Source organism: Acipenser ruthenus, chromosome 26, assembly GCF_902713425.1.
Source record: "Acipenser ruthenus chromosome 26, fAciRut3.2 maternal haplotype, whole genome shotgun sequence".
Classification (NCBI taxonomy): Eukaryota; Metazoa; Chordata; class Actinopteri; order Acipenseriformes; family Acipenseridae; genus Acipenser; species Acipenser ruthenus.
Genome location: NC_081214.1, coordinates 11,314,744 through 11,340,258, shown reverse-complemented (window position 1 = coordinate 11,340,258; position 25,515 = coordinate 11,314,744). Strand labels below are relative to the sequence as shown.

General features: G+C 40.8%; 1 protein-coding gene across 2 annotated transcripts in view; it reads left to right on the top strand.

Moving 5' to 3' along the window:
* The window catches only part of LOC117430523 (serine/threonine-protein kinase 26-like), a 67,372-nt gene that overhangs the window by 16,243 nt on the left and 25,614 nt on the right, over positions 1-25,515 (top strand). For both annotated transcript variants that reach the window (XM_034050609.3, XM_034050610.3), the window contains exon 2: positions 13,131-13,361. In XM_034050609.3, coding sequence (XP_033906500.1) covers positions 13,131-13,361 — 231 coding nt within the window. The remainder of the gene's footprint in view (positions 1-13,130; positions 13,362-25,515) is intronic.

The following is a 25,515-nucleotide window of genomic DNA, read 5'->3' as shown; positions in this document are numbered from 1 at the left end:
CTGGACAGTACTTGCACACTTGTATCTTCTTCCCTTTGCTGTCTTCCACAATGAAATCCTCATGGTTACAGGCATATTCTGGGCTTTTTGTGTGTCTCGAGGCATTTTTTTACGTTTCGCCACAATTTGCAATTCTGTTTTAAATCCCACAAGCGTGTAAATCCACCCTATCTAACTCAATATAGCTTTAAATCCTGCAAGCAAGAACAATGCTGTATTTCTAATTGTAATCTGGTTTAAATCTCGCGAGTGTGTACAATCCTCCCTGTGTGCGGAGTCTCCAATAGAAATGCAGGAAAGGGGTGAAGTCAGCGTGAATTGAGTAACCCTTTCAAGTGTGTATTGGATAAACACCGATCTCATTTTTTTGTATCGGGGGTGTTTTATCTGTGTTTAATGGTTAAACTGACAATCAGAAGCCCTAGTTATGAATGAAGTTGTTTTTCACAGCCTGAGCATTTCTATGAACGGTATGTAAAAATAAAACCCTTGTCCGCTAGCCTGTGTGGCACATTTGAGTTGTGTCTGCTGTGTTGTGCACGGCTGATTGAGTCGAGTCATTGACACTCATTTGGAGGTGTTTCACATGACATGCTAGAATTTAACTTAGCTCATACAACAGTTGATCAAATGCACAGAGATCTGAGGAAATCAATATAGTTGCGTAATTTTGAGTACTGCATACATCGTTATAAATTCAGTTATGCACTAATCCAGTACATCATTTAAAAGGGTGGGGTGTTTAGATTTGAAAAACATAGATTTGTTTTGTATATGATAGTTTTACAGAACGCCAGTACTTCTCTCCAGGGTCCACTCATTTGCCAACTGCATGTAATGCTGTTTATATGAGAGATCAGGAGGGCAGTGAATAACTACATAACTTTGTGCTCTGCATACATCTTTATAAATTCAGTTATTTCCTTATCCAATACATCATACAAAAAGGGTGAACTTTTCACAGTATCACTAAAGTTTAGGTATAAGTCACGTCTTTCCAATACAGCTTTTAGGACATTTCCAAAAAGTTACCCTGCACAGGCAGAATGATCCTACTGGCTTCGTACATTTTAATGCTGCCCTGAAAAAGTCTGACAAACAAAAGCTCTTTCCTTAAATAAAGTAAAGCCCATACTTCATACCTGTGTGAAGTAATGTATTCCAGATAATTCTGAAACATAGTGAAATTCGGAAAGGTGCTAGCTATTGATGACATGCATATTCAAATGCAAATCGCTCAAAGCTAACAAGCAAATGAGGCCGTATCCTGAAAGTTGTGCTGACCACTGGTAACGCAGACGGAAAAGGACGGGGCACGCTCTTTCTTCATTGGTCAGTGATAACGGAATTCCGTCAGCGCCCAGCGCAACTTTAAAATCATAACATGAAGGGGCAGCACAAACATAAAGCACTTTGCTCTTGGGTTTTACTGTGTTTCCCTTAACTCTAAACTATTACTGTAACACCCTACCTCCAACAGTAGAGGATTTCCTCATCTGATCAGACCCTACTGAGCTTTTGTGATTTCTGATAAGCTATGATGAGGCGGGCATGGCTTCAGAAAAGATACAGTAATGTAATAAAGTTGTCTGTGACGTCAGCATTTATTACAGTACAGTGAATCATGCTGGCTAACATTAGTATCCCCTTCTGATAAGTAGTTCTAGTGACATTTGTTCAGTTGGTTCCTGAAGCTCTGAACAACTTTTTTTTTCTTTTTTTTTTGTATTTGGTTTAGGAAGTGAATTTGCAGGTACTGTGCTGAATGACGCCCCTGTGAATCTGCTGTTCCTGACAGGGCTTGCTCATTGATAGCAGGAATGCTATCGGCTGGTTTATAACAGTGTGTGACAGGGTGGCTGTGCGGTGACGTCAGGTCAGAAGCAGGAAGGGAAAAACTCTGACACCAAACAGTACTGCAGTTCAAAATAAAGACGCGGCTCGCTGTTTATTTAAATACATCAAAAATAAAAAGTTTAAACACAAAACACTTGCTAACAGAGCAAAAATAAAAAGTTTAAACAAAACAAATCTCGAACACAAAATAAAGAATACCGGTCAGGCTGGGCAGTAGCCTTCACTGATCCTGTATTTAATGTAAGTTTAGTTTCTCTCTCGCTCCTCTTGCTCTCACTGCTCTCGCTTCTAACACACCCACCCCGAGCTGGAGAGCTGCAGGCTTTTTATACCGTGGCCGAGGGGTTTAACTAGCTAGCAATTATTGTATTACCCCTCGGCCACAATCTGCACAAGTTTTTTTTAATTACTGTGGATGGGGCTACCCATCCACGCTACTAAACAAATACAATAACAAAACACACGGCTACGCCGTCACATAAATAAATCATAATACAAAACAAATACAAAATGACACACTGCACAGGGGCGGAGGGGGAGATCCCATTCTAAAAATAAACAAACAATAACTGCACAGGCCTCCTCGCCCTGTTACACAGTGTAAACAGTGTAATAGTAATTTGCTCGAGCAGTTGTAGCAGGGCTTTTCCAAACTGGATTAAAGTAAATAATGTGCGGTTTCATTGCTCTGCTGTGCTGCTGTTCATAGATTTGGTGTGACTGATTCTTGTTTCAGGTTGTAAACCCCAGTTCCAACACAGCATTCGGTTTAGAAATAAACACCTGGGCTTTCATATTCGATCACTGTAGTGTAGAGCCTGGACACACATGGAATCTGTGAGGGTTGATCTAGGTTTTGATTACAGGCATGCTCTATGACAGTATGTGAGCTGTTGGTGTCTTCTCTGTCTTAGCTAGACTTGCTTGCAGTCTAAAGCAGTAAGCTTGTAACCTGTGCACTTGGCTTCTGTTTTAAGACACCGGCAGTTCTGGCAGACACGGCACATTGCATGCTTACTGTTTTTAAAATGATGGGTCATTCAGGTTAACCACAAGGCTTTGGTATTGTGTCATTCCTCTCGTAGCTATTTTTTCCTATATAAAAATATATAAGTTATTAAATACAGAAGCACATTGCCACTTATTTGATGGAGGTGGAGGGGGTGTAGATGGAACATTTAGTAATAGTGGTTCACCAGAGTACAGAACACTGGAAGCTACCTATTCATTGTCCTGTGAGCTGCTGCTGCTGCACACTGGCTGGACTGTGTTACAGCAGGTCCTAGTGTTTGAAAGTGCAATCATGGCATTGGCAGTATCTGATTTTTGAGGTACTTGTTAGAACAATACAATACTTTGAAATATTTAAACAAGGAAAGTACCATTCATTCACTCCCATACTGTCATTTCTTCTCTTTTGTTCTACTGTGCTGGGCTTGTGCATCAGGTTTTTTTTTTTGCTATCAGGTTTGTGATGATAGCTTGTAATGGCCTCATTGTACAGTTCTGCGTATGCTTGACAATGGCGCCCCCAGTAACCCCTTCTGTCTGCTTTCTCTCCTTCATTAGGCCTAATTGCAAAATATGAACATGAAAACAGGCTAGAATAAAACATTCATCGCTAGTTTCAGTTATGATGTGAAGTAGAAAATGCACTATGTTAAACTTTTCTGAATAATTCATAGATTCTCATTATTTTTAGGTTATTCAGTGCTGGGTTGTACCTTGCCCAAGGACTTCACTGAAAATGAGACAACACTTTTCAATTTGTGAAATAAGATCAATAAAAACTATGGCATGGCGTCCTGTAAGGCAGCAGCCTAGTTGTGACTGCAACCTGCACAACTAAAGTGAAAGTCAGTAGTGTTGGGATAGATGTGAGAGAGACTGACGAGGCTTTCTCACCAGTCCTTAATCCCCCCAGAAAATAACTGGATTTTAAACCGTAATATTACAACCTGCTTAAATGCTACGTACCCCAACCCCAGAAACAGTGCATAGCGGGGCTGCTGTCTCTTGCTGGGGTCCTGTCTGGTGGAGAGCGAGTATCTGTAAAAGAAACAAAGCCAACCAAAAAAAGCTAAGGTGCTAACAGAATTATTGCCTGAGAAAAGGTACCGTTCACAGGCAGCGCTATGTTATGTTTATGTGGTGTAAAATGTCTCTCACCGGCTTTCTGTCGGTCTTTTAGAGTTAACTTGGTTTTGGTTTTCATGGCGGTGCTATGCAGTTTTGATTCAGCCTTGGCTGCACACTGCTGTGAGTCAGACAGGGTGTGTGCGTGCATCCCCGTCAGCCTGCTTGAAGCTGTGGATGCACACACAATGTAAAGTATAGGGGGAGACTGGATATAGCACTCTAAGGCTAAAAGATAATTTTTAATGTTAATGATTTCACCCATTAAAGAATGGTTACTGGGTAAAAAAGATATATATTGTAATAAATAAGTATTCTACACTAGGAGAATATTTCTGCTCTGGTAAGGGTAATTCGCATGATTGGGTCATTCCTGTAAAAAGTGGTTTAGCTCTAGGGAGGGGCTAGCACTGGGAAGATATAAAGTAGTCAGTATAGACCAGACAGGGTTAGTAATGCCTGGAACACACTGCCCGATGTGACCGTCGCATCTCAAAAAATCTTTGCGAGCAGGCATAACCCGCTGCCTGATTTGAAATTGCTGCAAGTGACTCACAATTTGTGTTTTTTTTCTGATGTTACTGACCTGGATGCATGAAGTACAGCGGCAATGGGGTGAATCAATGAAATAGGCAAAAACATAAAGCTATGACAGTATCTACAATTTTGGCCTGAAGACAGTGTGATTGTGAAAACCACATATGACTGGAGACATGCATATGTTCTCTCTCTCTCTCTATTAAAAAAAAAAAAAAAAAAAAAAAAAAATATATATATATATATATATATATATATATATATATATATATATATATATATATACAGTGCCTTGCGAAAGTATTCGGCCCCCTTGAACTTTGCGACCTTTTGCCACATTTCAGGCTTCAAACATAAAGATATAAAACTGTAATTTTTTGTGAAGAATCAACAACAAGTGGGACACAATCATGAAGTGGAACGAAATTTATTGGATATTTCAAACTTTTTTAACAAATAAAAAACTGAAAAATTGGGTGTGCAAAATTATTCAGCCCCCTTAAGTTAATACTTTGTAGCGCCACCTTTTGCTGCAATTACAGCTGTAAGTCGCTTGGGGTATGTCTCTATCAGTTTTGCACATCGAGAGACTGAAATTTTTGCCCATTCCTCCTTGCAAAACAGCTCGAGCTCAGTGAGGTTGGATGGAGAGCATTTGTGAACAGCAGTTTTCAGTTCTTTCCACAGATTCTCGATTGGATTCAGGTCTGGACTTTGACTTGGCCATTCTAACACCTGGATATGTTTATTTGTGAACCATTCCATTGTAGATTTTGCTTTATGTTTTGGATCATTGTCTTGTTGGAAGACAAATCTCCGTCCCAGTCTCAGGTCTTTTGCAGACTCCATCAGGTTTTCTTCCAGAATGGTCCTGTATTTGGCTCCATCCATCTTCCCATCAATTTTAACCATCTTCCCTGTCCCTGCTGAAGAAAAGCAGGCCCAAACCATGATGCTGCCACCACCATGTTTGACAGTGGGGATGGTGTGTTCAGGGTGATGAGCTGTGTTGCTTTTACGCCAAACATAACGTTTTGCATTGTTGCCAAAAAGTTCGATTTTGGTTTCATCTGACCAGAGCACCTTCTTCCACATGTTTGGTGTGTCTCCCAGGTGGCTTGTGGCAAACTGTAAACGACACTTTTTATGGATATCTTTAAGAAATGGCTTTCTTCTTGCCACTCTTCCATAAAGGCCAGATTTGTGCAGTATACGACTGATTGTTGTCCTATGGACAGAGTCTCCCACCTCAGCTGTAGATCTCTGCAGTTCATCCAGAGTGATCATGGGCCTCTTGGCTGCATCTCTGATCAGTCTTCTCCTTGTATGAGCTGAAAGTTTAGAGGGACGGCCAGGTCTTGGTAGATTTGCAGTGGTCTGATACTCCTTCCATTTCAATATTATCGCTTGCACAGTGCTCCTTGGGATGTTTAAAGCTTGGGAAATCTTTTTGTATCCAAATCCGGCTTTAAACTTCTCCACAACAGTATCTCGGACCTGCCTGGTGTGTTCCTTGTTCTTCATGATGCTCTCTGCGCTTTAAACGGACCTCTGAGACTATCACAGTGCAGGTGCATTTATACGGAGACTTGATTACACACAGGTGGATTCTATTTATCATCATTAGTCATTTAGGTCAACATTGGATCATTCAGAGATCCTCACTGAACTTCTGGAGAGAGTTTGCTGCACTGAAAGTAAAGGGGCTGAATAATTTTGCACGCCCAATTTTTCAGTTTTTTATTTGTTAAAAAAGTTTGAAATATCCAATAAATTTCGTTCCACTTCATGATTGTGTCCCACTTGTTGATTCTTCACTAAAAATTACAGTTTCATATCTTTATGTTTGAAGCCTGAAATGTGGCAAAAGGTCGCAAAGTTCAAGGGGGCCGAATACTTTCGCAAGGCACTGTATGTTCATAATAAACTATATATATATATATATATAGTTTATTATGAACATACAGTGCCTTGCGAAAGTATTCGGCCCCCTTGAACTTTGCGACCTTTTGCCACATTTCAGGCTTCAAACATAAAGATATGAAACTGTAATTTTTAGTGAAGAATCAACAACAAGTGGGACACAATCATGAAGTGGAACGAAATTTATTGGATATTTCAAACTTTTTTAACAAATAAAAAACTGAAAAATTGGGCGTGCAAAATTATTCAGCCCCCTTAAGTTAATACTTTGTAGCGCCACCTTTTGCTGCAATTACAGCTGTAAGTCGCTTGGGGTATGTCTCTATCAGTTTTGCACATCGAGAGACTGAAATTTTTGCCCATTCCTCCTTGCAAAACAGCTCGAGCTCAGTGAGGTTGGATGGAGAGCATTTGTGAACAGCAGTTTTCAGTTCTTTCCACAGATTCTCACTGTACTGTACTGTTCACTGTACATATATAAACATTATCTCCTGCTTGTATTTGAATTTAACAGTGGGTGTTGAACCACAATGGATTTCTTGTAATAGTGTCTGCTAGGTTCCTAAACATTTCTAGTGTTCCTCAGTATACATACCTACAGTATATCAATGTTGTTCAAATCAATGTGGGACGACCTCTGGCCGTGTGAACCCTGGCTGTGCTTAATTTCCACTGTACTGGAACATTTAGCCTATTTCATTCATCTTTTATTTCCCTGGAGGTCAAACCTTAACTGTGCATTGCATTACAATAGGGTGTTATTCTATAGTGTGTTATACTGACATATAAAGTTCAGTTTATCAATAATCTTTACCTGCATATACGACCCAATGTATTGATATCTGTTCCATGATGGAAAAAAAACGGCAGATTCAATTGTTTCACCGGCAACCGGCTCAGCAATAATAAAAAAAAAAAAAAAAAACCTGCGGCCGGTTGAAAACAAATCCAAAAGGAATAAAGTACCAATTGTGATAGTGTGTTCTTGTAAACTCCAAATACATATCAGTAAAAAATAAAATAGCATCTATGTTGCATCTATTAAGAAACAAATTAGTTTACTTTAACATTCCGATATGTTGAAAGTGAAACGTAAGTCAAAATGTCAGCTGTTCAGCTGGTTCCCCCTACATTTGTCAAGTGGTTTTGAGTGACATATTGTGCGATTTGGTATTCCAACAAAATTGGGGGCTGCTGTAACAGAGACAAAATGATTCTTGGTGATAAATCTCCCTCCCGACCTGTGAGGGCGCTGTGTAAAGGGAACAGAATGCCCTGGACTGGATGGCCAAACAATTCATTCCCAGGGTTAGGTGGAAGTCAGCCATCTAGAAAGGGGGCGGAGCTACGGTACACCAAATCATCGACCCAGAAGGGAAGCAATGTGGCAGCCACGGATTGGAGGAGCGGTTGCAATTGTTAACCAAGGGGGTGTGATTGATGGTACATAAGGAGACGTAGCGAGGTGATCTGTTCCTTTCTTATGGTTAACGCTGAACCAGAAGGAGAACCGCACTGTTATCGTGAGTGTTGTGTTTGTTTTGTCGTGTCCAAAAATAGGGCTGTAAGGGTTTAACCCTTTGCGGTCAATTTATTCAGCGCTTCTCAGGTGCGTCAGGTCCAATTTATTTTCACATGCGCAGTTTATTTTAGACGCGCTGTTTAAAAGTATTTTATTCACAGTAAAACAGGTTTAAAAGGCACTGCATATCAACAGGACACTCAGTAAAGCATCTCCAGCCCCACCCCACCCCTTGTTCGCTATATTTTTCACATAATAATAGTACATACCGATAAATCATCTCCTGATCACTCGTTTTATCACCAAACTCCTCAATAATGCGATCCAAGTCATTATTTTATTACTGTAACATCTAAAAAAAAGCTCTGCAAATGTTTGTGATTTTCTTTGAGCGCTGGATGCAGAAGCAGCTATCTCTTCGTTTATGTCCGTGTTATCTATGTGGTGTCGGGGCTATCTGTATTCATGAGATACGCCCATTTTTTTTTCGGCTTCTCTCGGCTCCTATCGGTCTCACTCGGCCATTGAATGATTTTCTCTGCTTTTTCCTGAGAAAAAATGACTAGAGACCTGTTTTTTGTGTCTTTTTGATGATGTCGGACAGGGTCCAACATTGGACCGGAAAGGGAAAATTGCGATGTCGGACCAGGTCCGACATAGGACCGCAAAGGGTTAAACGTTTAAACGGTAAATGTGGATTAAAAATATTTTCATTTTAGAATTTGTATTACACGTTTAAACGCAACTTAACAGTAAAATACATTATCACATTTTTTTGCATGTTTTCCGCATATATATGCTTCCCTTTCTACATGTATGGTTTTCCCCTTTAAGAAAACCTGACCTGTTCTCCCACGTGATCACTCTAAAGACGTCTTGATCCCTCCTTAAGTTATGCAACTTCCTGCTTTGTTGTGCATCTCCAAATATATTATATTCTCTTATCCAAAAATATACTTGTTTGTTGTTAGACGGCTAACACGATCCGGAGCTTTCACTACAGGCCAGCATAAAACCCGGACAACACTGCACTTGTGTCATGATTAATTGTATTTGCACCACGAGCACTACAGCACTCACTGTGGACTTGTGATCGTGTTTGTGTTAACTGTGGGTTTTTTAATACTGGGACTATTATTTCAGAACTGAACCCATGGATTAAACGGAGCAATACGCAACGCTGTGTATTGCCTGTTCTCATTTTTGTTTACTGTTGTCATCAGACTTTGGATTACAAATAAAACCTTCATTTCACCAGTACTTAGTTTGTCCTTGTCTTGAGCACTGCATCACCCCGACACAGACGCGTACATTTTTGGAGGACTGCCTATTATCACTGTCAAGTCTGTCACACTCACACCTGATGTTTTAAAGCTGATCGCAGAAGTGCAGTTGTTCTCACTGAATTTGTTATACCACAGCGAGACTTAAATGTAATACAATACAGTTGTTGTATGCAAAACCTGATATACAAATGTATTGTTTATCCCACAATCACCAAGCATTTTGGAATCAATATTGCGAAACACTTAATTTTCTGCTTAGTGGCAAGAAATATATTATAGCGGTCAGCTATGTGCGGGGGTTCTGGCGATCAATGAAGAGACAGACAACAGGGTGCAGCGAAAGCAGTAAAACTGCTTTTTTATTTGCATCAAATCGTTCTTGCGCTGTTTTATTCAAAGGGACTCGCCCACACGTCGCCCATTGGCCCATCGATATCCACTCGTATTCATACACACACACACACACACGCAGAACTGACATGCAAGCAGGCTGCTAGGGAGAGAGTAAGAGCGGATATGTAAAAAGGCGGATAAATGAATCCTGTTTTTAAACCATTATACACAGCTGTAACAATTACTGTACTATGTTGTTGTTGTTGTTTTGAGATTCAGCTTTTATTAGGGAGCTCCCCTAAACCCCTTGTTTAGAAAGAGGCAGGGTATTAATGCTTGTGACAGAGTAGCCGTCTGCCGTGTTGGTGTGTGCATTCGCTGCTGAGTGACAGGCAGGAGATCGAGATGGAGGTTTTACAGGATTTATTTACATATTGTAGCGCTGAGCTGCAGGGTTTCTAGGATATAATGACACAGACAGCATTTGCGGTTCAAAGCAGTAGGAAACCGCTGTATTTATTATTTTTTATTAGCTTTAAGTGAACAATAGCTCTCATGCCTCTCCTCTCACTCACAAACTCAACCTCTCAACTCTCTCTCTCAGTTCTCCCGCCACCAGATCATTGCTCATTGCTCCAACACTCCCTATCTCTGATTGGTCGTGTCAGACCTGCTCCCACCCCCCTCAGTGATGCACTTACACACAGGCAGTCTTTCAGCTCTAGTCACACAAGCACCAAAACCCACAGAGAACGCTACCAGATCTGAACAAGAATAACACAGTTTACAAACACACATTATTTACAGAGTACTCCCATCCCCTCCCCAGTCTCCTCCTCAACGACAGAAACCCCAGCTTTTTGAAGCAGCGTTGCATTGTTTGCTGAGTGACAGAGTTCCAAGCATGCTTTAGCAAGCGCACAGCATCTAACAGAGACATTTTATGCGCAGCGCTTTTCTCTTTCCAGCCATGCTTGCTTGTTGTTGCAGTCAGTGCTGTTTTTTCAAACTGTAAACCCGACACTGTGTACAGGGATTAAATAGCCAAGGTACAGTACAGGGGTTATCGCTCAATAACGAGATTCAAACAGCTGACTGATCAATCTGTGAAGCTTTTACTACAGTAAAGTGCTGCCTTTTTATTGAAATCTATGTGAATGGCAAGGTTACGAGGTGAAAACAGCTGATTGGTTGATTACACCGTGTAACAAATATATATATTTTTTTTGTTCCTGGGTAGTAAGTGTTATTTCCTAATTGCTTATGCCTCAAAAGTATAGAAAACGGCTATTATTCCCCACAAACTTTGCTTTTGTGACCAGGACAGTGATATTTTGAAATTTACCTATTTTCCAGAACATTCCAGATAGATTCAGTGCTGAGTAAACTTGGAGTAACTTCTAGAACTTTCCAGTAATATAAATAGTAGTATAAATACAGAGGCCTTAAGCCCACCAGTTCAGTTTAGTTCCAGCTGCCTAAGTGGATACATATCTGCATTTTTCTGAGATGGCATCAATGTGACCAGTCTGTTCGAGGCAATCGGAATCGCCTGTAACCAGAATGAGTGGCGCCTCTTCATTGACAGCTCATCCAGGAGCCTCAAAGCCGTGCTGCCCCATAATGGTAACAAGTACCCGTCTCTTCCCCTGGCTCACTCGGTGCACCTCAAAGAGGATTACAACAGCATCAAGACCTTGCTGGATGCCTTGAAGTATGATGAGTACGGCTGGGAGGTCATAGGAGACTTCAAAATGGTGGCATTCCTGATGGGTCTCCAAGGCGGTTTTACCAAGTTTCCCTGCTGTCCCAAAGGCAAAGATAGCCTAACCAAGGCGCAGTACCACAGGTGGGACTGGCCACAGTGGACCGAGTTCTCTGTGGGGAGGAACAGCGTCAAGTGGGAGCCACTGGTGGACCCCCGGAAGGTGCGGATGCCACCACTGCACATCAAATTGGGCCTAATGAAACAATTTGTCAGAGCTCTAGATAAGGAGTCGGCAGCCTTCAAGTACCTTCAAGACTTCTTCCCTAAGCTGTCTGAGGCAAAGGTCAAAGCCGGTGTCTTCGTCGGACCACAGATAAAGAAGATCCTGGAGTGCAATGAATTCCCCAAGAAGCTCACTAGTAAGGAGAATGCGGCTTGGAACAGCTTTGTCGCAGTGGTTCGGGGCTTCCTGGGCAATCACAAGGCCGAAAACTATGTGGAGCAGGTTGAGACTCTGGTGAAGAACTACGGCACAATGGGCTGTAGGATGTCCCTCAAAGTCCATATCCTTGATGCTCATCTTGATAAATTCAAGGAGAACATGGGAGCGTACTCGGAGGAGCAAGGCGAGCGCTTCCACCAGGATATACTGGACTTTGAACGCCGCTACCAAGGACAGTAGAACGAGAACGTGATGGGAGACTACATTTGGGGGCTGATTCGTGAAAGTGATTTACAGTATAATCGTAAATCTCGAAAAACTACTCGCTTCTAAATCTTTTGTAGTCATTTTTGTATTACTTTAGTATAAATACATGTTAATTTGGATTCATATGTTGTTTTTTCCTGACTTTATGTGAACGAAAAGACACAAATTTGCCCGTTTTCTCATTGGAAATAGGTACATTTCAAAATATCACTGTCCTGGTCACAAAAGCAAAGTTTGTGGGGAATAATAGACATTTTCTATACTTTTGAGGCATAAGCAATTAGGAAATAACACTTACTACCCAGGAACAAAAATTGTGTTACATAGTGTTAGTAACAGCGATTACTACAGTATAAGCAGTGCATTTGTTATTTAAATCTATGTGAACAGCACATAACGAGATCCAAACAGCTTTGAGTTTGCCTGAAATATACACCGTGCTTAACACGGTATAAATGATGCCTTTGTTATTGAAATCAGTGGGAAAGGCAAACGCTATTTGTCTAATATAAACGTCTGCCTGAAATTACCCTGTACTGTACTTTGTATAAATAAAGTTTTTTAGTGGCCAGTCTGTGTTCTGCAACACAAAGCAGCCATTGCACATTCGGTAAAAATAAAAACCTTTGCTTTGCTGAAAAGACTTGATCTTCGTGGACATCAGTGCACACATCCCAATTCCACACCCATTCAGCACATTGCCAGTCTCTGAGAGGCTCTGTTACAGTCTGTAGTGTCCTGTTCCCTTTACACCTTCAAATATCCAAACTGAGGACATCATTGAGCATGTACTGTACAACAAGGCTGTTTAACTGTAAATACATGTAAAACATTGAAGTAATATACTTTAGATTTAATCAACTGCTACAGCAAATGCACTAATACATCGGCAAAATCTGCAACACCTAGAGTATGACCCCGGCCCAAATCCCACCTTTAAAAATAATTTACAAAAACTTGATTATAGTATATTTACATTCCTAATGCAATGTAATTAAAACCCAATGCTTTCCTCTTGCTAGGGCTTCGATACAATGTAAATATTACAATTTAAAAAATCCTTGAGCAGACCACCCGAAGACAATGCCTGTTACAATACCTGTGTCCTTCTCTTTGCAGAACAGCCTGGCAGATCCTGAGGAACTCTTCACCAAACTGGAGAGAATTGGAAAGGGCTCCTTTGGGGAAGTCTTTAAAGGGATTGATAATCGGACACAAAAAGTGGTGGCTATTAAAACCATTGATCTGGAAGAGGCAGAAGATGAGATAGAAGACATTCAACAGGAAATCACTGTTTTGAGTCAGTGCGACAGTCCCTATGTAACCAAGTACTATGGATCCTACTTGAAGGTATGTTACATGTCTTAGATTAAGTAGTTTGGGACAAACCCCCACAACACAGAATCTGTAATGAATAGTATTTATTTCATGATTAAAATACAAGATGTATGTTTGATGAGCTGAGAGCCCCCCTGTGGTTGAGCATGGAGTAACTGAAAAGGTTGTCTCTGTTCATTAAATATCAATTTTTCATTATAATTTCAGAGCTATGCCAAACTGATGGTAACACCAATGCTTTAAAAAAAGGGTTCCTGTCCAGTGCAATTAACTTGCACCGCACCCAGTGTCATCTGATGAACACTTACCTGAGCTTCACTAGATAAAGATGCTCAGGGCAGACCCACAGTATTTATACATGTCAGAGGCCGCGTTAACGCACATTTTTCTGTCCTAGACGCAAAATAAATCCATTGGACAGAAAAATATTTTGTCTTGCGTTCATGGGACGCACAGAATGGAAAGGGATGCAAACATGCATATTCATGGTAATCTATTACACTGCAGCAAAATGACCGTAAAATACCAGTGTCTGTGTCAATATGGTGAAGCAGTTGTCAATCGGAAGTTTTTTTGCTAAGCAGTCAGCCTCTTCTGACTGTACAAGTACAGTAGTCTCCGGAACACCTCTAAGAGAACACCTCCTAAGGAAACACACTTTGGGTGAAACAGATTCTTCTCATTGCAAATGCTGTGGTTAAAGGAACAGGAACTTTGCTTAAAAGAACACCTTCTTGACACCTATAGAGATTTGTTCACAACTGATACAGTACTGGTGTTTTATAACCTGGTAACTCATCATCATCAAACTTAAATTTAAATGGTTTATGCAGTCTTTTCAAAAGCAACTCGTCATCACGAGAGTGTCTTTAGGCACACCGATTGGTTTATTAAATCTTGCCAGAACCGTCTTCATATCATTGACTCATTTGGTATTCTGATTTCCAGGAGGGCACCTCATTGCTACAAAATGGCACGTACAGAGGCTCTCAAGAGTATTCACCCCCCTTGGACTTTTCCTCATTTTATTGTGTTACAACATGGAATCAGAATTGATTTAATTAGTTCTTGCCACTGATCAACACAAAAAAAGTCCATAATGTCAAAGTGAAAAATAAAATCTACAAATTGTTCTAAATTAATTACAAATATAAAACAGAAAATAATTGATTGCATAAGTATTCACCCCCTTTGCTATGACACACCTAAATAAGCTCTGGTGCAACCAATTGTCTTTAGAAGTCACATAATTAGTTGAATGGAGTCCACCTGTGTGCAATTAAGGTGTTTCACATGATTTTAGGTTAAATACACCTGTCTCTGGGAGGTCCCACAGTTGGTTAGTACATTTCCTAACAAAAACTACATCATGAAGACGAAGGAACATTCAAAGCAAATCCGGAATAAGGTTCTTCAAAAGCACCAATCAGGGGTAGGATATAAGAACATTTCCAAGGCATTGAATATCCCCCGGAGCACAGTAAAGTCCATTATTAAGAAATTGAGAGAATATGGCACAACTGTGAATCTGTCTAGAACAGGCCGTCCTCAAAAACTGAGTATCCGGGCGAGAAGGGCACTAGTCAGAGAGGCCACCAAGAGGCCTATGGCAACTCTAAAGGAGTTACAGTCTTCCACGGCTCAGCTGGGAGACACTGTGGATACTGCAACAATAGCCGGGGTGCTTCACAAAACTGGCCTTTATGGGAGAGTGGCAAAAAGAAAGCCATCAAATCTCGGCTAGAGTTTGCCATAAGGCATGTGGGAGACTCTGAGACCAAGTGGAAGATTCTATGGTCGAGACCAAAATAGAGCTTTCTGGCCTTAGCGCTAAACGCTATGTTTGGCGCATCACCCTGAGAACACCATCCCTACCGTGAAGCATGGTGGTGGCAGCATCATGCTATGGGGATGCTTCTCTGTGTCAGGGCCTGGAAAGCTTGTGAAGATAGAGGGCAAAATGGATGCAGCAAAGTACAGGGAAATCCTGGAGGAAAACCTGCTGAAGTCTGCAAGGGACCTGGGACTTGGGAGAAGATTCATCTTCCAGCAGGACAATGACCCCAAACATACAGCCAAAGCCACACTGGAGTGGCTTAAAAACAAAAAGGTCAATGTCCTGGAGTGGCCCAGTCAAAGCCCGGACCTCAATCCAATTGAGAATATGTGGAAAGAGTTGAAAATTGCTATTCACCAAAGGTGCCCATCCAACTTGACGGAGCTTGAGCAATTTTGCAAAGAAGAATGGGCAAAAATTGCAGTGTCCAGATGTGCAAAGCTGGTAGAGACTCATGGCTGTAATTGCTGCCAAAGGTGCCTCTACCAAATATTGACTCAAGGGGGTGAATACTTATGCAATCAATTATTTTCTGTTTTGTATTTGTAATTAATTTAGAACAATTTATAGATTTTATTTTTCACATTGACATTATGGACTTTTTTTGTGTTGATCAGTGGCAAAAACTCCTAATTAAATCAATTTTGATTCCATGTTGTAACACAATAAAATGTGGAAAAGTCCAAGGGGGTGAATATTTTTGAGAGCAACTGTAAACAAAACGGCAAAATGTGCTGCTGTTTCTCTTGCTATAAAAAGTTGGAAATTATTTGAGCTCTTGAAAGAAACCTGAATCAGACCAGACACAAGTCGCTGAGCAATTTGCTGTTTCCCGTTCTGGTGAGTTGCTTCACCATTCTGTTAAATAATATGCATGTCTTGAATAGTTTGACAGTTACTTTATTATTTTAGTTTATTAACATACACTTGCCTATTGTTTTGCTTTTACTTATTCAGTTAATTTCATATGTTGATGCACGTGCATCATGACAAGTAATACACGTGTGTTTATTTATTGATTGATTCATATTGTGTCTGGTGGCTCACTCCGTCTTAGAGAACACTTCGGATATAAGAACACTTCACTTGCTTCCCGAGGGGTGCTCTCTTAGCCGGAGACTGTACTGTACTACAGTGACCTCAGCAGTTGCAAGCAGTAGTAATGCAGAAAAACGCAAACGAAAAATATGTTCTTATAATTCTGAATGGGAGATGAAGTACCCGTGGCTTGTTTACTGAGATGGCATGATGTACTGTAGTGTGTGTGAAAGAGCTGCTGGACAGAAAAATGCATATACATGCAGATATACAGATTTTCAAGAATCTTCGCTTAAAACACAGACATGGCGATGCTATTGCTGTTATTGGAATGCAGGAACGGTGTACTGTTAGTATATACTAGCATAAAGAAGTGTGTCTGTATTCATATGTATATCTATGCACAGAGAGAGATTGTTTAAACTATGATATAGCATAGAGTTTAAGCGTTCATAAAAATGTACCAAAATGCACATCCCTGGATGTGCCTTTGTATTAACAACTGATCGTTTAATATCTGATGGATGGGGATGCAGAATTCTAGGCATGTGTGTTTCAGGAAGGCATGAATAGAAAAGCTAGCGCGACCTCTGTACATGTTCTTTTGACCTCAGATACTGCCAGAACAAGTTCATTATGGATAAAAGGGTTACACAGTCAGATTAACTTGTGGGGCAACACTTTATTTAAAACAGCCTGTCAAGAAAACTGTACAGCTGAATTTACTTTTAAATCCGCCCGAATATAAAGCATTATTTATTCTTGAACTTTACGGGTGAAAGCCAGATTGAAACACCCCTTGCTGCAAGATCAATCAATCAATCAATATTTATTTTATATAGCGCCTTTCATAGTGGACCACCATCACAAAGCGCTTTACAAGATAGTGAGGAACAATGCATAATACATTAAGTACAGTGAAATACAGGGCATAGTACATTAAATACAACATTAAAAAACAATGGCTCAGACTTGCGGTAGGCAGACTTAAGCAGTTGAAGATGGCTGGGCATGCATGAGAAAGTGGGAGTGAGCTACAGTGTCCAGTGTGCAGATTTACACTGTTGTGGCAGCAGTATAAAGGAAGTCTCAACAGATTAAGAAGCCTTTGTGAGCATTATTGTTGGTTGTAAAGAGGATAGCTTATACCTCTTTCACACACACTTGTCGCTAATGAGCAGTACAAAACTGCGCAATCTATGCTGGTAAGGGTACACAGCCAAAGGGATCATGCGAGTACAACTTTCAAACCTGTCAGTCAACAGATCGTTTTCATGGCAAAATCACAAAACAAAATGGCACTGTTGTTTGTCAAAGACTGCATTTTGTTTGCTTTTAATTTTCAGTTGTATTATACAATGTAACAACCTGTTAAGTGTCAAATTTCAGGAGCTTCAGGCACAATATAGGTTGCGTATTTTATTGCAAAGAAGGCGATACAATATATTTAAGAGAGTCCAGCTCTTTTGGCAAAAGCAGAGAGCAAAAATACGGTGGATGCTGGTATTTGCTATATATAAAGGATGCTTGTGTGAACGCTGTACTTTGGTAAAGGAACACCAACAAGAGGGTGTATAATTTATCAACTCCGCTTTTATACCAGGACTCTACCGTGTTTTGGACACTTCTCCCAGACATCTCCCGGGACAGATTTTCTCCCGTATTTTGCTCAAAACTCTGTTAAACCCCTTTTATGTCAGCAAACCTTTAATTTCTGCAAAATGCATATACTGTCTGTGGTTACTGAAATCCCCGTCAGAACTTAGCAGGGTTTAGGACCCAGTGGAGCCCTGTGGCAGGCATGCATTCAGTGTGTGAGGCAAGCTCACATAGTTGACCATCTGCGATAGCTGCACGTGTGATAAGCCCTCCTCGTCCTGTTCTTGAACCACAACATATTTCTCACATAATCCTAAGCAATGTTGGAAAAAGAGTTTTCTGTAAACTATCAGGACTAATTTTAACGGTGAGACGTGGGAGCAACAATGATAATGTTTGTGGTAACCTGTGCTAAGACTGATACAAGGCTGTGGGATCAGTAATATATTACTGTTATCTCCTGTGTGTTCTGAATTTATATATAAGCTTAAAAATAAGGCTTTATTTGGTACTGGGTCTGCATGCCGCAGGTATACATTGCTTAGCTTTAAAAGTTGCTTGTTTGTCCTGTGCTGGTAATTTTGTTACTGTATGATTTTATAAAAAAAAATAGAAAATGCTCCCATAATAAACTGATTTTTATCTGCAAAACAACCAATAGCTTCCAGGGGCCTAAGCGTCACCCCCCCCTACTGAAATCTGAAATGGCACCCCTTCTAGTAACCATAACCTATAGACAGGTATATCAATTTCTTATCTTTTAATGAATGGTGCTGGAGAACTAGTGTACTGTAAACTTCCCTCTGCTCGCTTTGTATATATGTGGACAATTTAAATAAGAATATTTAAGTGGGGAAGCATTATTAATATTATTTTCATTCAGCCATCTGATACCAACTACAGTGCATTAAAAGTTGTAGGCTTGTCGACCATCAAAAAAAAAAAAAAAGTTCTACCTGTTGCATATACTGTCAACAGCTACAAAGAGAAAGTTCTACCTGTTGCATATACTGTCAACAGCTACAAAGAGAAGTTCTACTTGTTGCATATACTGTCAACAGCTACAAAGAGAAAGTTCTACCTGTTGCATATACTGTCAACAGCTACAAAGAGAAAGTTCTACCTGTTGCATATACTGTCAACAGCTACAAAGAGAAAGTTCTACCTGTTGCATATACTGTCAACAGCTACAAAGAGAAGTTCTACCTGTTGCATATACTGTCAACAGCTACAAAGAGAAAGTTCTACCTGTTGCATATACTGTCAACAGCTACAAAGAGAAAGTTCTACCTGTTGCATATACTGTCAACAGCTACAAAGAGAAAGTTCTACCTGTTGCATATACTGTCAACAGCTACAAAGAGAAAGTTCTACCTGTTGCATATACTGTCAACAGCTACAAAGAAAGGTTGTCCTGTTGGAGTTGAGCCTCGATCATGTGTTGCATCTTCATCGGTGACTGACTAGGACTCCAAATCAGCGCTGGCATTTTAAAATGCACGGCCCACATTGAGGCAGAATTTGTGTTCTGACAGAGCATTACATAAGGCGTTTAGCAAATTTCAATTACTAAACTAAAAACAGGCTATCTTGTGATGGGACTGTTTTACTGTTTGCTGTAAATATACATAAACCACAGGAGACCTACAGACATATTTGGAATACAGTGTACAATGGGTTTGCTTATTTATGTCAGTAGCCTAATATGTTATTATTGCTGACATTTCGGAGGTAATATTCAAGCTAATATTAACACGCTTTTATATGCAAGACCGAGATGCCAAGGGTTGGCTGTCCTAAAGCGTGAGATTCACAGCCCCAAAGAGAGAGATTCAAGGCCAAAGAGAGACTTTTCAGGTGGTCTGTTAGGTCATTGCCTAAGATTTGTTGTAAAATGTACACTGCTTAATATTGCATATGAAACACTTCAATCAGCTAAATTAATTAATATGTAACCCTCAGTAAAACAGTAATACGGTACAGTTTACAGACACATGCTACTTAAACATAATTTGATTTCTATTTCTATTTTCCCAGGACAATTGGCAGCTTTAACTTAAATATAAATAATAAGAAACTTCTCTCACATGATTATTAAGAACATATTCTGTGGTAGAAAGATATAATCCTTATGCAGCTGTATTTTCTTTATGATGTGGTAGCAACAATATTACGATCTTGGCAAAACGGAACATGCAACGCAATTGTTTTGTTTAGCATTGGGACAAATACGCAGCTTCAATTAAAATGTATTTTATATTGATGTCACAGAATTTATAAATGACAGTATAGAAACTGCTATGCAAATGAAACCACTGCATTAATGAGGTGTGGAATAAATAAAAACACGCATTATTATACTTTCTTCAAATTAGTGTTCAAACTATTTTCTTGCAGGGATCAGCTGTATGCACAAAATCTTACCCGGAGTTTATGCTGCGTAGTCCGACCTAGAGTTTATGCACATGTGCGATTGTTTTAAATGTGGCGTTCTGTAAGTTAGAAATTTACTTTTAAAGTTTGCCATCCGACATCACAGTTAGCGAAAGCATCAAGTACAGTAAACACTGTCTCTCGCAGCGCTTGGTGCTGGTACGATCACTGATGGGTTGAAAACAAGAACGCCCGCCCTTGCACATTATTGCTTAGTGCCAATTGGTTGAAACTCTAAATGCCAGCACCCACACGGCAATACAATTGGCTGAACAGTTGCTCCTCTCTCCTCTCGCGGGCATGTAGTCTCCATGGTTACCTGAGGCCCCATTTCTGTATTGTTGTCTCTTGAAGCGCCTGAGTAAACATATTTTAAATCTTTATATCTATATACTTTACTGCACTGACAATGCGTGAGATAAGCATACAGATAAACTTACTTTCTACCTTCACTGCTACTGTTCTAACTTTTTCTCATCTTTCTACTAACTTTCTGTTTCATGGAATAAAAGGACTACCCTCAATCAATAAGCAGTTATAAACGTGTAGCTCCGTCTACTGGCCCAGGCAAAATAATAATATTAAAGAGGACCTGTGGATCAGCCTACTGCTGGCTCTCCTCAGGATCGGCACTCACATTAGATGCTAAATTACCTAATTCTGCAAATTGTTGCTCAATAACAGGAATGGCTGCCACAGGATCAAGAATATCTGCCACAGGATGAGGAATACCATTTACTAACATTTCATTCGCACCACGATCACGATTCCCAAGTTGAAGTTGATGATTGTCGAGAGGGCCGGGACGACTAAACAAATCAGTTATTTTAACACGTTTTGTGCTTCAGCTTCTAGAATCTTCTGCTTTTTTTCTCTAATTTTCTCAGCTCCAACTTTTCGTTTATTAGATTTATCCATCTTCCTAACAGGGAGTGCAGACCTACTAATTTTGACGTCTTTGCTTTTTTTTTTTTTTTTTTTAAATGTCAACACATGATAACCCAACATTCTGTACTGATTGGCTCAGGATTAGGGAGAAGCCTTGCATGAGTGTGTGTGCATCACAGTGTTTTTTAAGTAAAGTTGTGAGAGGGAAGTCCCCTCAATTTGTATTTAATTAGATTATTTTAGGTGAGTTCTTAATGTAGTAAGTCATTTGAAGTCTTTTCTATTTGATTAATCTACACGTACACAATAGTGATTACCGGCCCACTAATGCACCGGCCTCTCTGGCATTTGCCAGCGCTGCCAGATGGCCAGTCCGGGCCTGTCACTGACAGTGCTACCAGATATGCTGCCACCGTCAGCTTCACAGGATCCATCGCATTCTTTGGTTGATGGTGAAGTGGGACCCGAGAACTGTTGTGTCATTTGTTTGTTTTGAGTTTCCTCTGCATTCTCGAAGTCTCCCGATCACATTAACTGCGGAGGGTCTGTGCCCCCAAATTCTACTGCACAGTTCAAAGTGCCGTATCTGTTTAGGAGCTCTGCCACTCCTAGAATTGTGGTCTTTTATTTCATAGTATGTTAATTTTAGGGCCTTCAGTTTGGATATTACCTATTTTTTGGTATGGTTGTATCCACGCTCATGCATCATGTCTGTGATTCTACCATAAATTACAGCATCATGCACCATCCCTTCTATTTGTGAATTCACCTCCTCATCAGCCTGTAAAGTTACTTAACTTCTTCTGGACTCCAGTTACTACCTCGTTCTTGATCAGCCATTGGATTTGAAAAAAATGAAAGCGTGTAACACAGACGACAAAACTACCCATTGTAATTTCTCTTTAATAGTAACTTATACAACTTTGTTTGTCCAAACATTTGCAAACAGTGTCTGTTTTCAGTTTGCAGTAACTTCATAGTAAATAGTGCTAATGTGTTTATATCTTACCTGTCTGTGGTATTTGAAATGTATTTAATGTGTTTTTTACCATGTTAAAACTAGTGCTGGGTCAAATATCCCAACACATTTTTTTACATGTATTTGAAGACAGCAAAAAAAAAATGTCTGTCAGAAATGACTGTCTGTATGAGATGTATATTTCTTACTTCATTTGATGAACTCCATGTTGCTTGGTCAGGAGGAAGAAACTGATCTCTTCCCCAGAGATCATTGATGTAATCCTTTACTTAATTGGACCAATTAAGTGCTTGTTAGAAGCTTAATTGGTCCAGTTAATTAATTTAGTGTACAGTTAGAACAAAAACCAGGAGGGGCACTGGCCATCCAGGACCAGGGTTGGAGACCCCTGCTCTAAAGGGTTCCCTATCAAGTATGAAATGTACCCATTACTTCATGGGTATTTATCCTTTAATACCGTATAACCTGGATAGATATATCAGAGCTGCACGTAGTGCTTGTGACGTAGTCGTGTCCTCCCCCAAGGGCATAACCCACCATTGACACAAGTATCGTCATCATTTTTCCTTTCACCGCCTGGAAAGAGTTATATCAGACTTTTCACTTGTGTTTTAACACTTATCGCGATTGTTTTCACATGTTTTAGTAAAATCTACTTTGTTTGTGCACTCAACCGTTGTTTCGTTAGTCCCTTAGCGGCCTTGTGCCCTGCATGAAGCTGGCAGCTCCGCTACCCCTTCCCCGGGATAGAACGCCTTTGTCGGCTACTGATGCTCTCTCATAAGCTGCTAGCTTCGGTTGAAGCGTAAAAGTAAAAAATGTGTTTTTTGTTATAAAAAATATATTAAAATAACGGTAATTTGGTTATTGTTTTGTGTGAGAAAGAATTGTTCTCTCCGTTGTATTTTCTATCTTTTTCCACAGAAATACTAACTGCTGGGCTCAGCTGCCCTGTGTTAGACCGAGATGCTCGCGCTGGGTCAATCTGCTTGCAGTTTTTGCCCCACAGTGTCTCGTTGCCACATTAAGATCTGCTTGCAGAATTATTGTGAAGACTGTTAGGGCTCTAGCAGGAGGTTTGACTCGGGTTTCAAGCTGTTGGTTAGCCAAAAATCGTTATAGGTGGGCATCCCTATATCACTCCCGTGGTAACTGTAGGTCCCAGACCTGCTCCTGTCCCTGCTGGTACTACAGCGAACGAGGTTACCCTTCCGATTCACTAGCAGTTGCTGGCTCAGCTCTGCTTCAGGTCTGATTGCTCGCAGTCCTTCCCGCAGTGTTTTGTTGTCGCTCTGGTCTCTGCTTGCAGTGCCATTCTGTCACGGCTGACAGCAGGCTTCCTCCAGTCTTAGGGCTGTGTTGTGTTAAGCCAGAAGCTATTCAGGTGGGCATCCCTGCATATTGCTTCCTCAGTAACTGTAGGTAACTGATCTACCACTGTTTTTAAGTGAATGAGGTTACTGTAACGTTAGTGTACCGTGCTCTGCCATCGTACTGTACACTGTACTGTTTGCACCATACCATGCACCATACCGTACCATTTGATCCGTACTGTGTCTACCGTGCATTGCCCACCGTACCGTACTGTGCCCTGTGCACCGTACCAGGGGTACTGTGCCCTGTACACCGTACCATGCATTGTGCATTATAACATACCGTTTGCACAGTACCGTACCATGTGCACCGTACCGTAACGGGGGTACCGTGCCCTGTGCACCGTACCGTAACGGGAGTACTGTGAATTGTGCACCACACCGTATACCGTGCACCGCTCCGGTAATACCGTGCAGGTGTTGTTTAAGCATTCTATACAGTCCTGTAATAGTGCTTAGGCACAGTGCAGGTATTTAAAAGTAACCAAGGCTAGACAGTACCATCCCTGATCTATCAGTGGATCCAGTTAAAGTCATTTACCACAGTTGACGCATTGCCGGTTGCATAGCAACATTGCTGCGTATGTTGTTCAACAGTTTCCCTTAGGTACTAGTAATATATGCTGTACTGTTATAGCAATTACAGCTGACAGTTGTTTGCATTGCACACTACTGCAATTACATTATGCCAGGGTTTCATTCTTGCGATGTATGCAAGACGGATCTCCCTATGAAGGACAGGCATGACAGATGCACTGCCTGTCTGGGTATGGTGTGCAAAAGAGGCACTCGCCAACCGCAATGCCTGTGAGTTTTGTGTCACACAGCTCTGTAGAGCACTTTTCATCCGTTCCACCTGGACAAGGCTCCCCTCCTTCCTCAGCTCAAAAAGAGAGGGTTGTATCCTCTGTGGGAATGTGCCCCGCCCCTGTGTGCATTTGTGTGTTATATGTTGTATGTTGCGTGTGTTAATGTTGGTGTATAGAGATGGCTGCATGGGATATAAATGGGTGTGTGCAGCATGAGTTATTTAAGATGTAGAATTGTATTTAGGCACGAGGATGGCACATCACTTCACGTGCATTTAAAGTATTTAATATGTGAGCACGAGGTTGCACATAATTAATTCACGTGCTGGGATTCAAGTGAATAATTAATTGGTAATTGAATCCCGGCACAACAGTATATATAGATGCACGTTTTACTCACTCGGGGTTGTGTGTTCGGTGAGTGGAGAACGGGAGAGAGAGAAGGAGAAACAAAAAGATATCAATTGCTATTGCATGCTGGTAGGACCAGCACGATACTTGTTTATTTAAACTCACAGTGTTTGTTTGTGTGTCTGTCCGTGCACCGTTTAAGTGTTAGTCCATTTTGTTTGTCTGTTTATTTTGGCGTAAAGTGCTGTGTCCTGTCTTCTGTTTTGTTCAACCTTTTCATTTATTTTGTTTATTAAACACTGAGCGCTGCCGCGACTCAGTTTCATTCCTCACCACTGTGTCTCTGTGTATTCATTTCCTGGATCTGACGGCACCACTCAGCCAGCCGTGTGACACCTCTCATGAGGGCTCTGTGCCTAGGGAGAGTAGGAGAACCTCACCTAGGAGACCGGCTTCACTTTCTTCCTCATCCTCTCCTTCACCCTCCCCTTCTCCAGTTTCCCCTCCTAAGAAGAGGAGGAGAAAGAGTCACCAGTCTCGTACATCGGAGAGCTCTGAGCAGCTGGATAAGCTCTGGGAGGCAGTCTCCCAACAAAACAAAACTACACAAAACAAAAGGCACATTGGCCAAACAAATAAACAATAAACAGCAACAAGTAGTATGCTGGTTGCAAGACCAGCATACGTAGCAATTGTATCTTTTTAATTATTATTTTAGTACCTCCTGTCTCCACTCTCCTTCTCCACTCTGAACACTTCCTCGAGCAGCCAAACTGCGGCTCTTTTATACTGGTGACTGAGGGATCAACTAGTTATCAATTTCTGTATTGTCACCTTTTGCACAAGTTTAGTATGGATG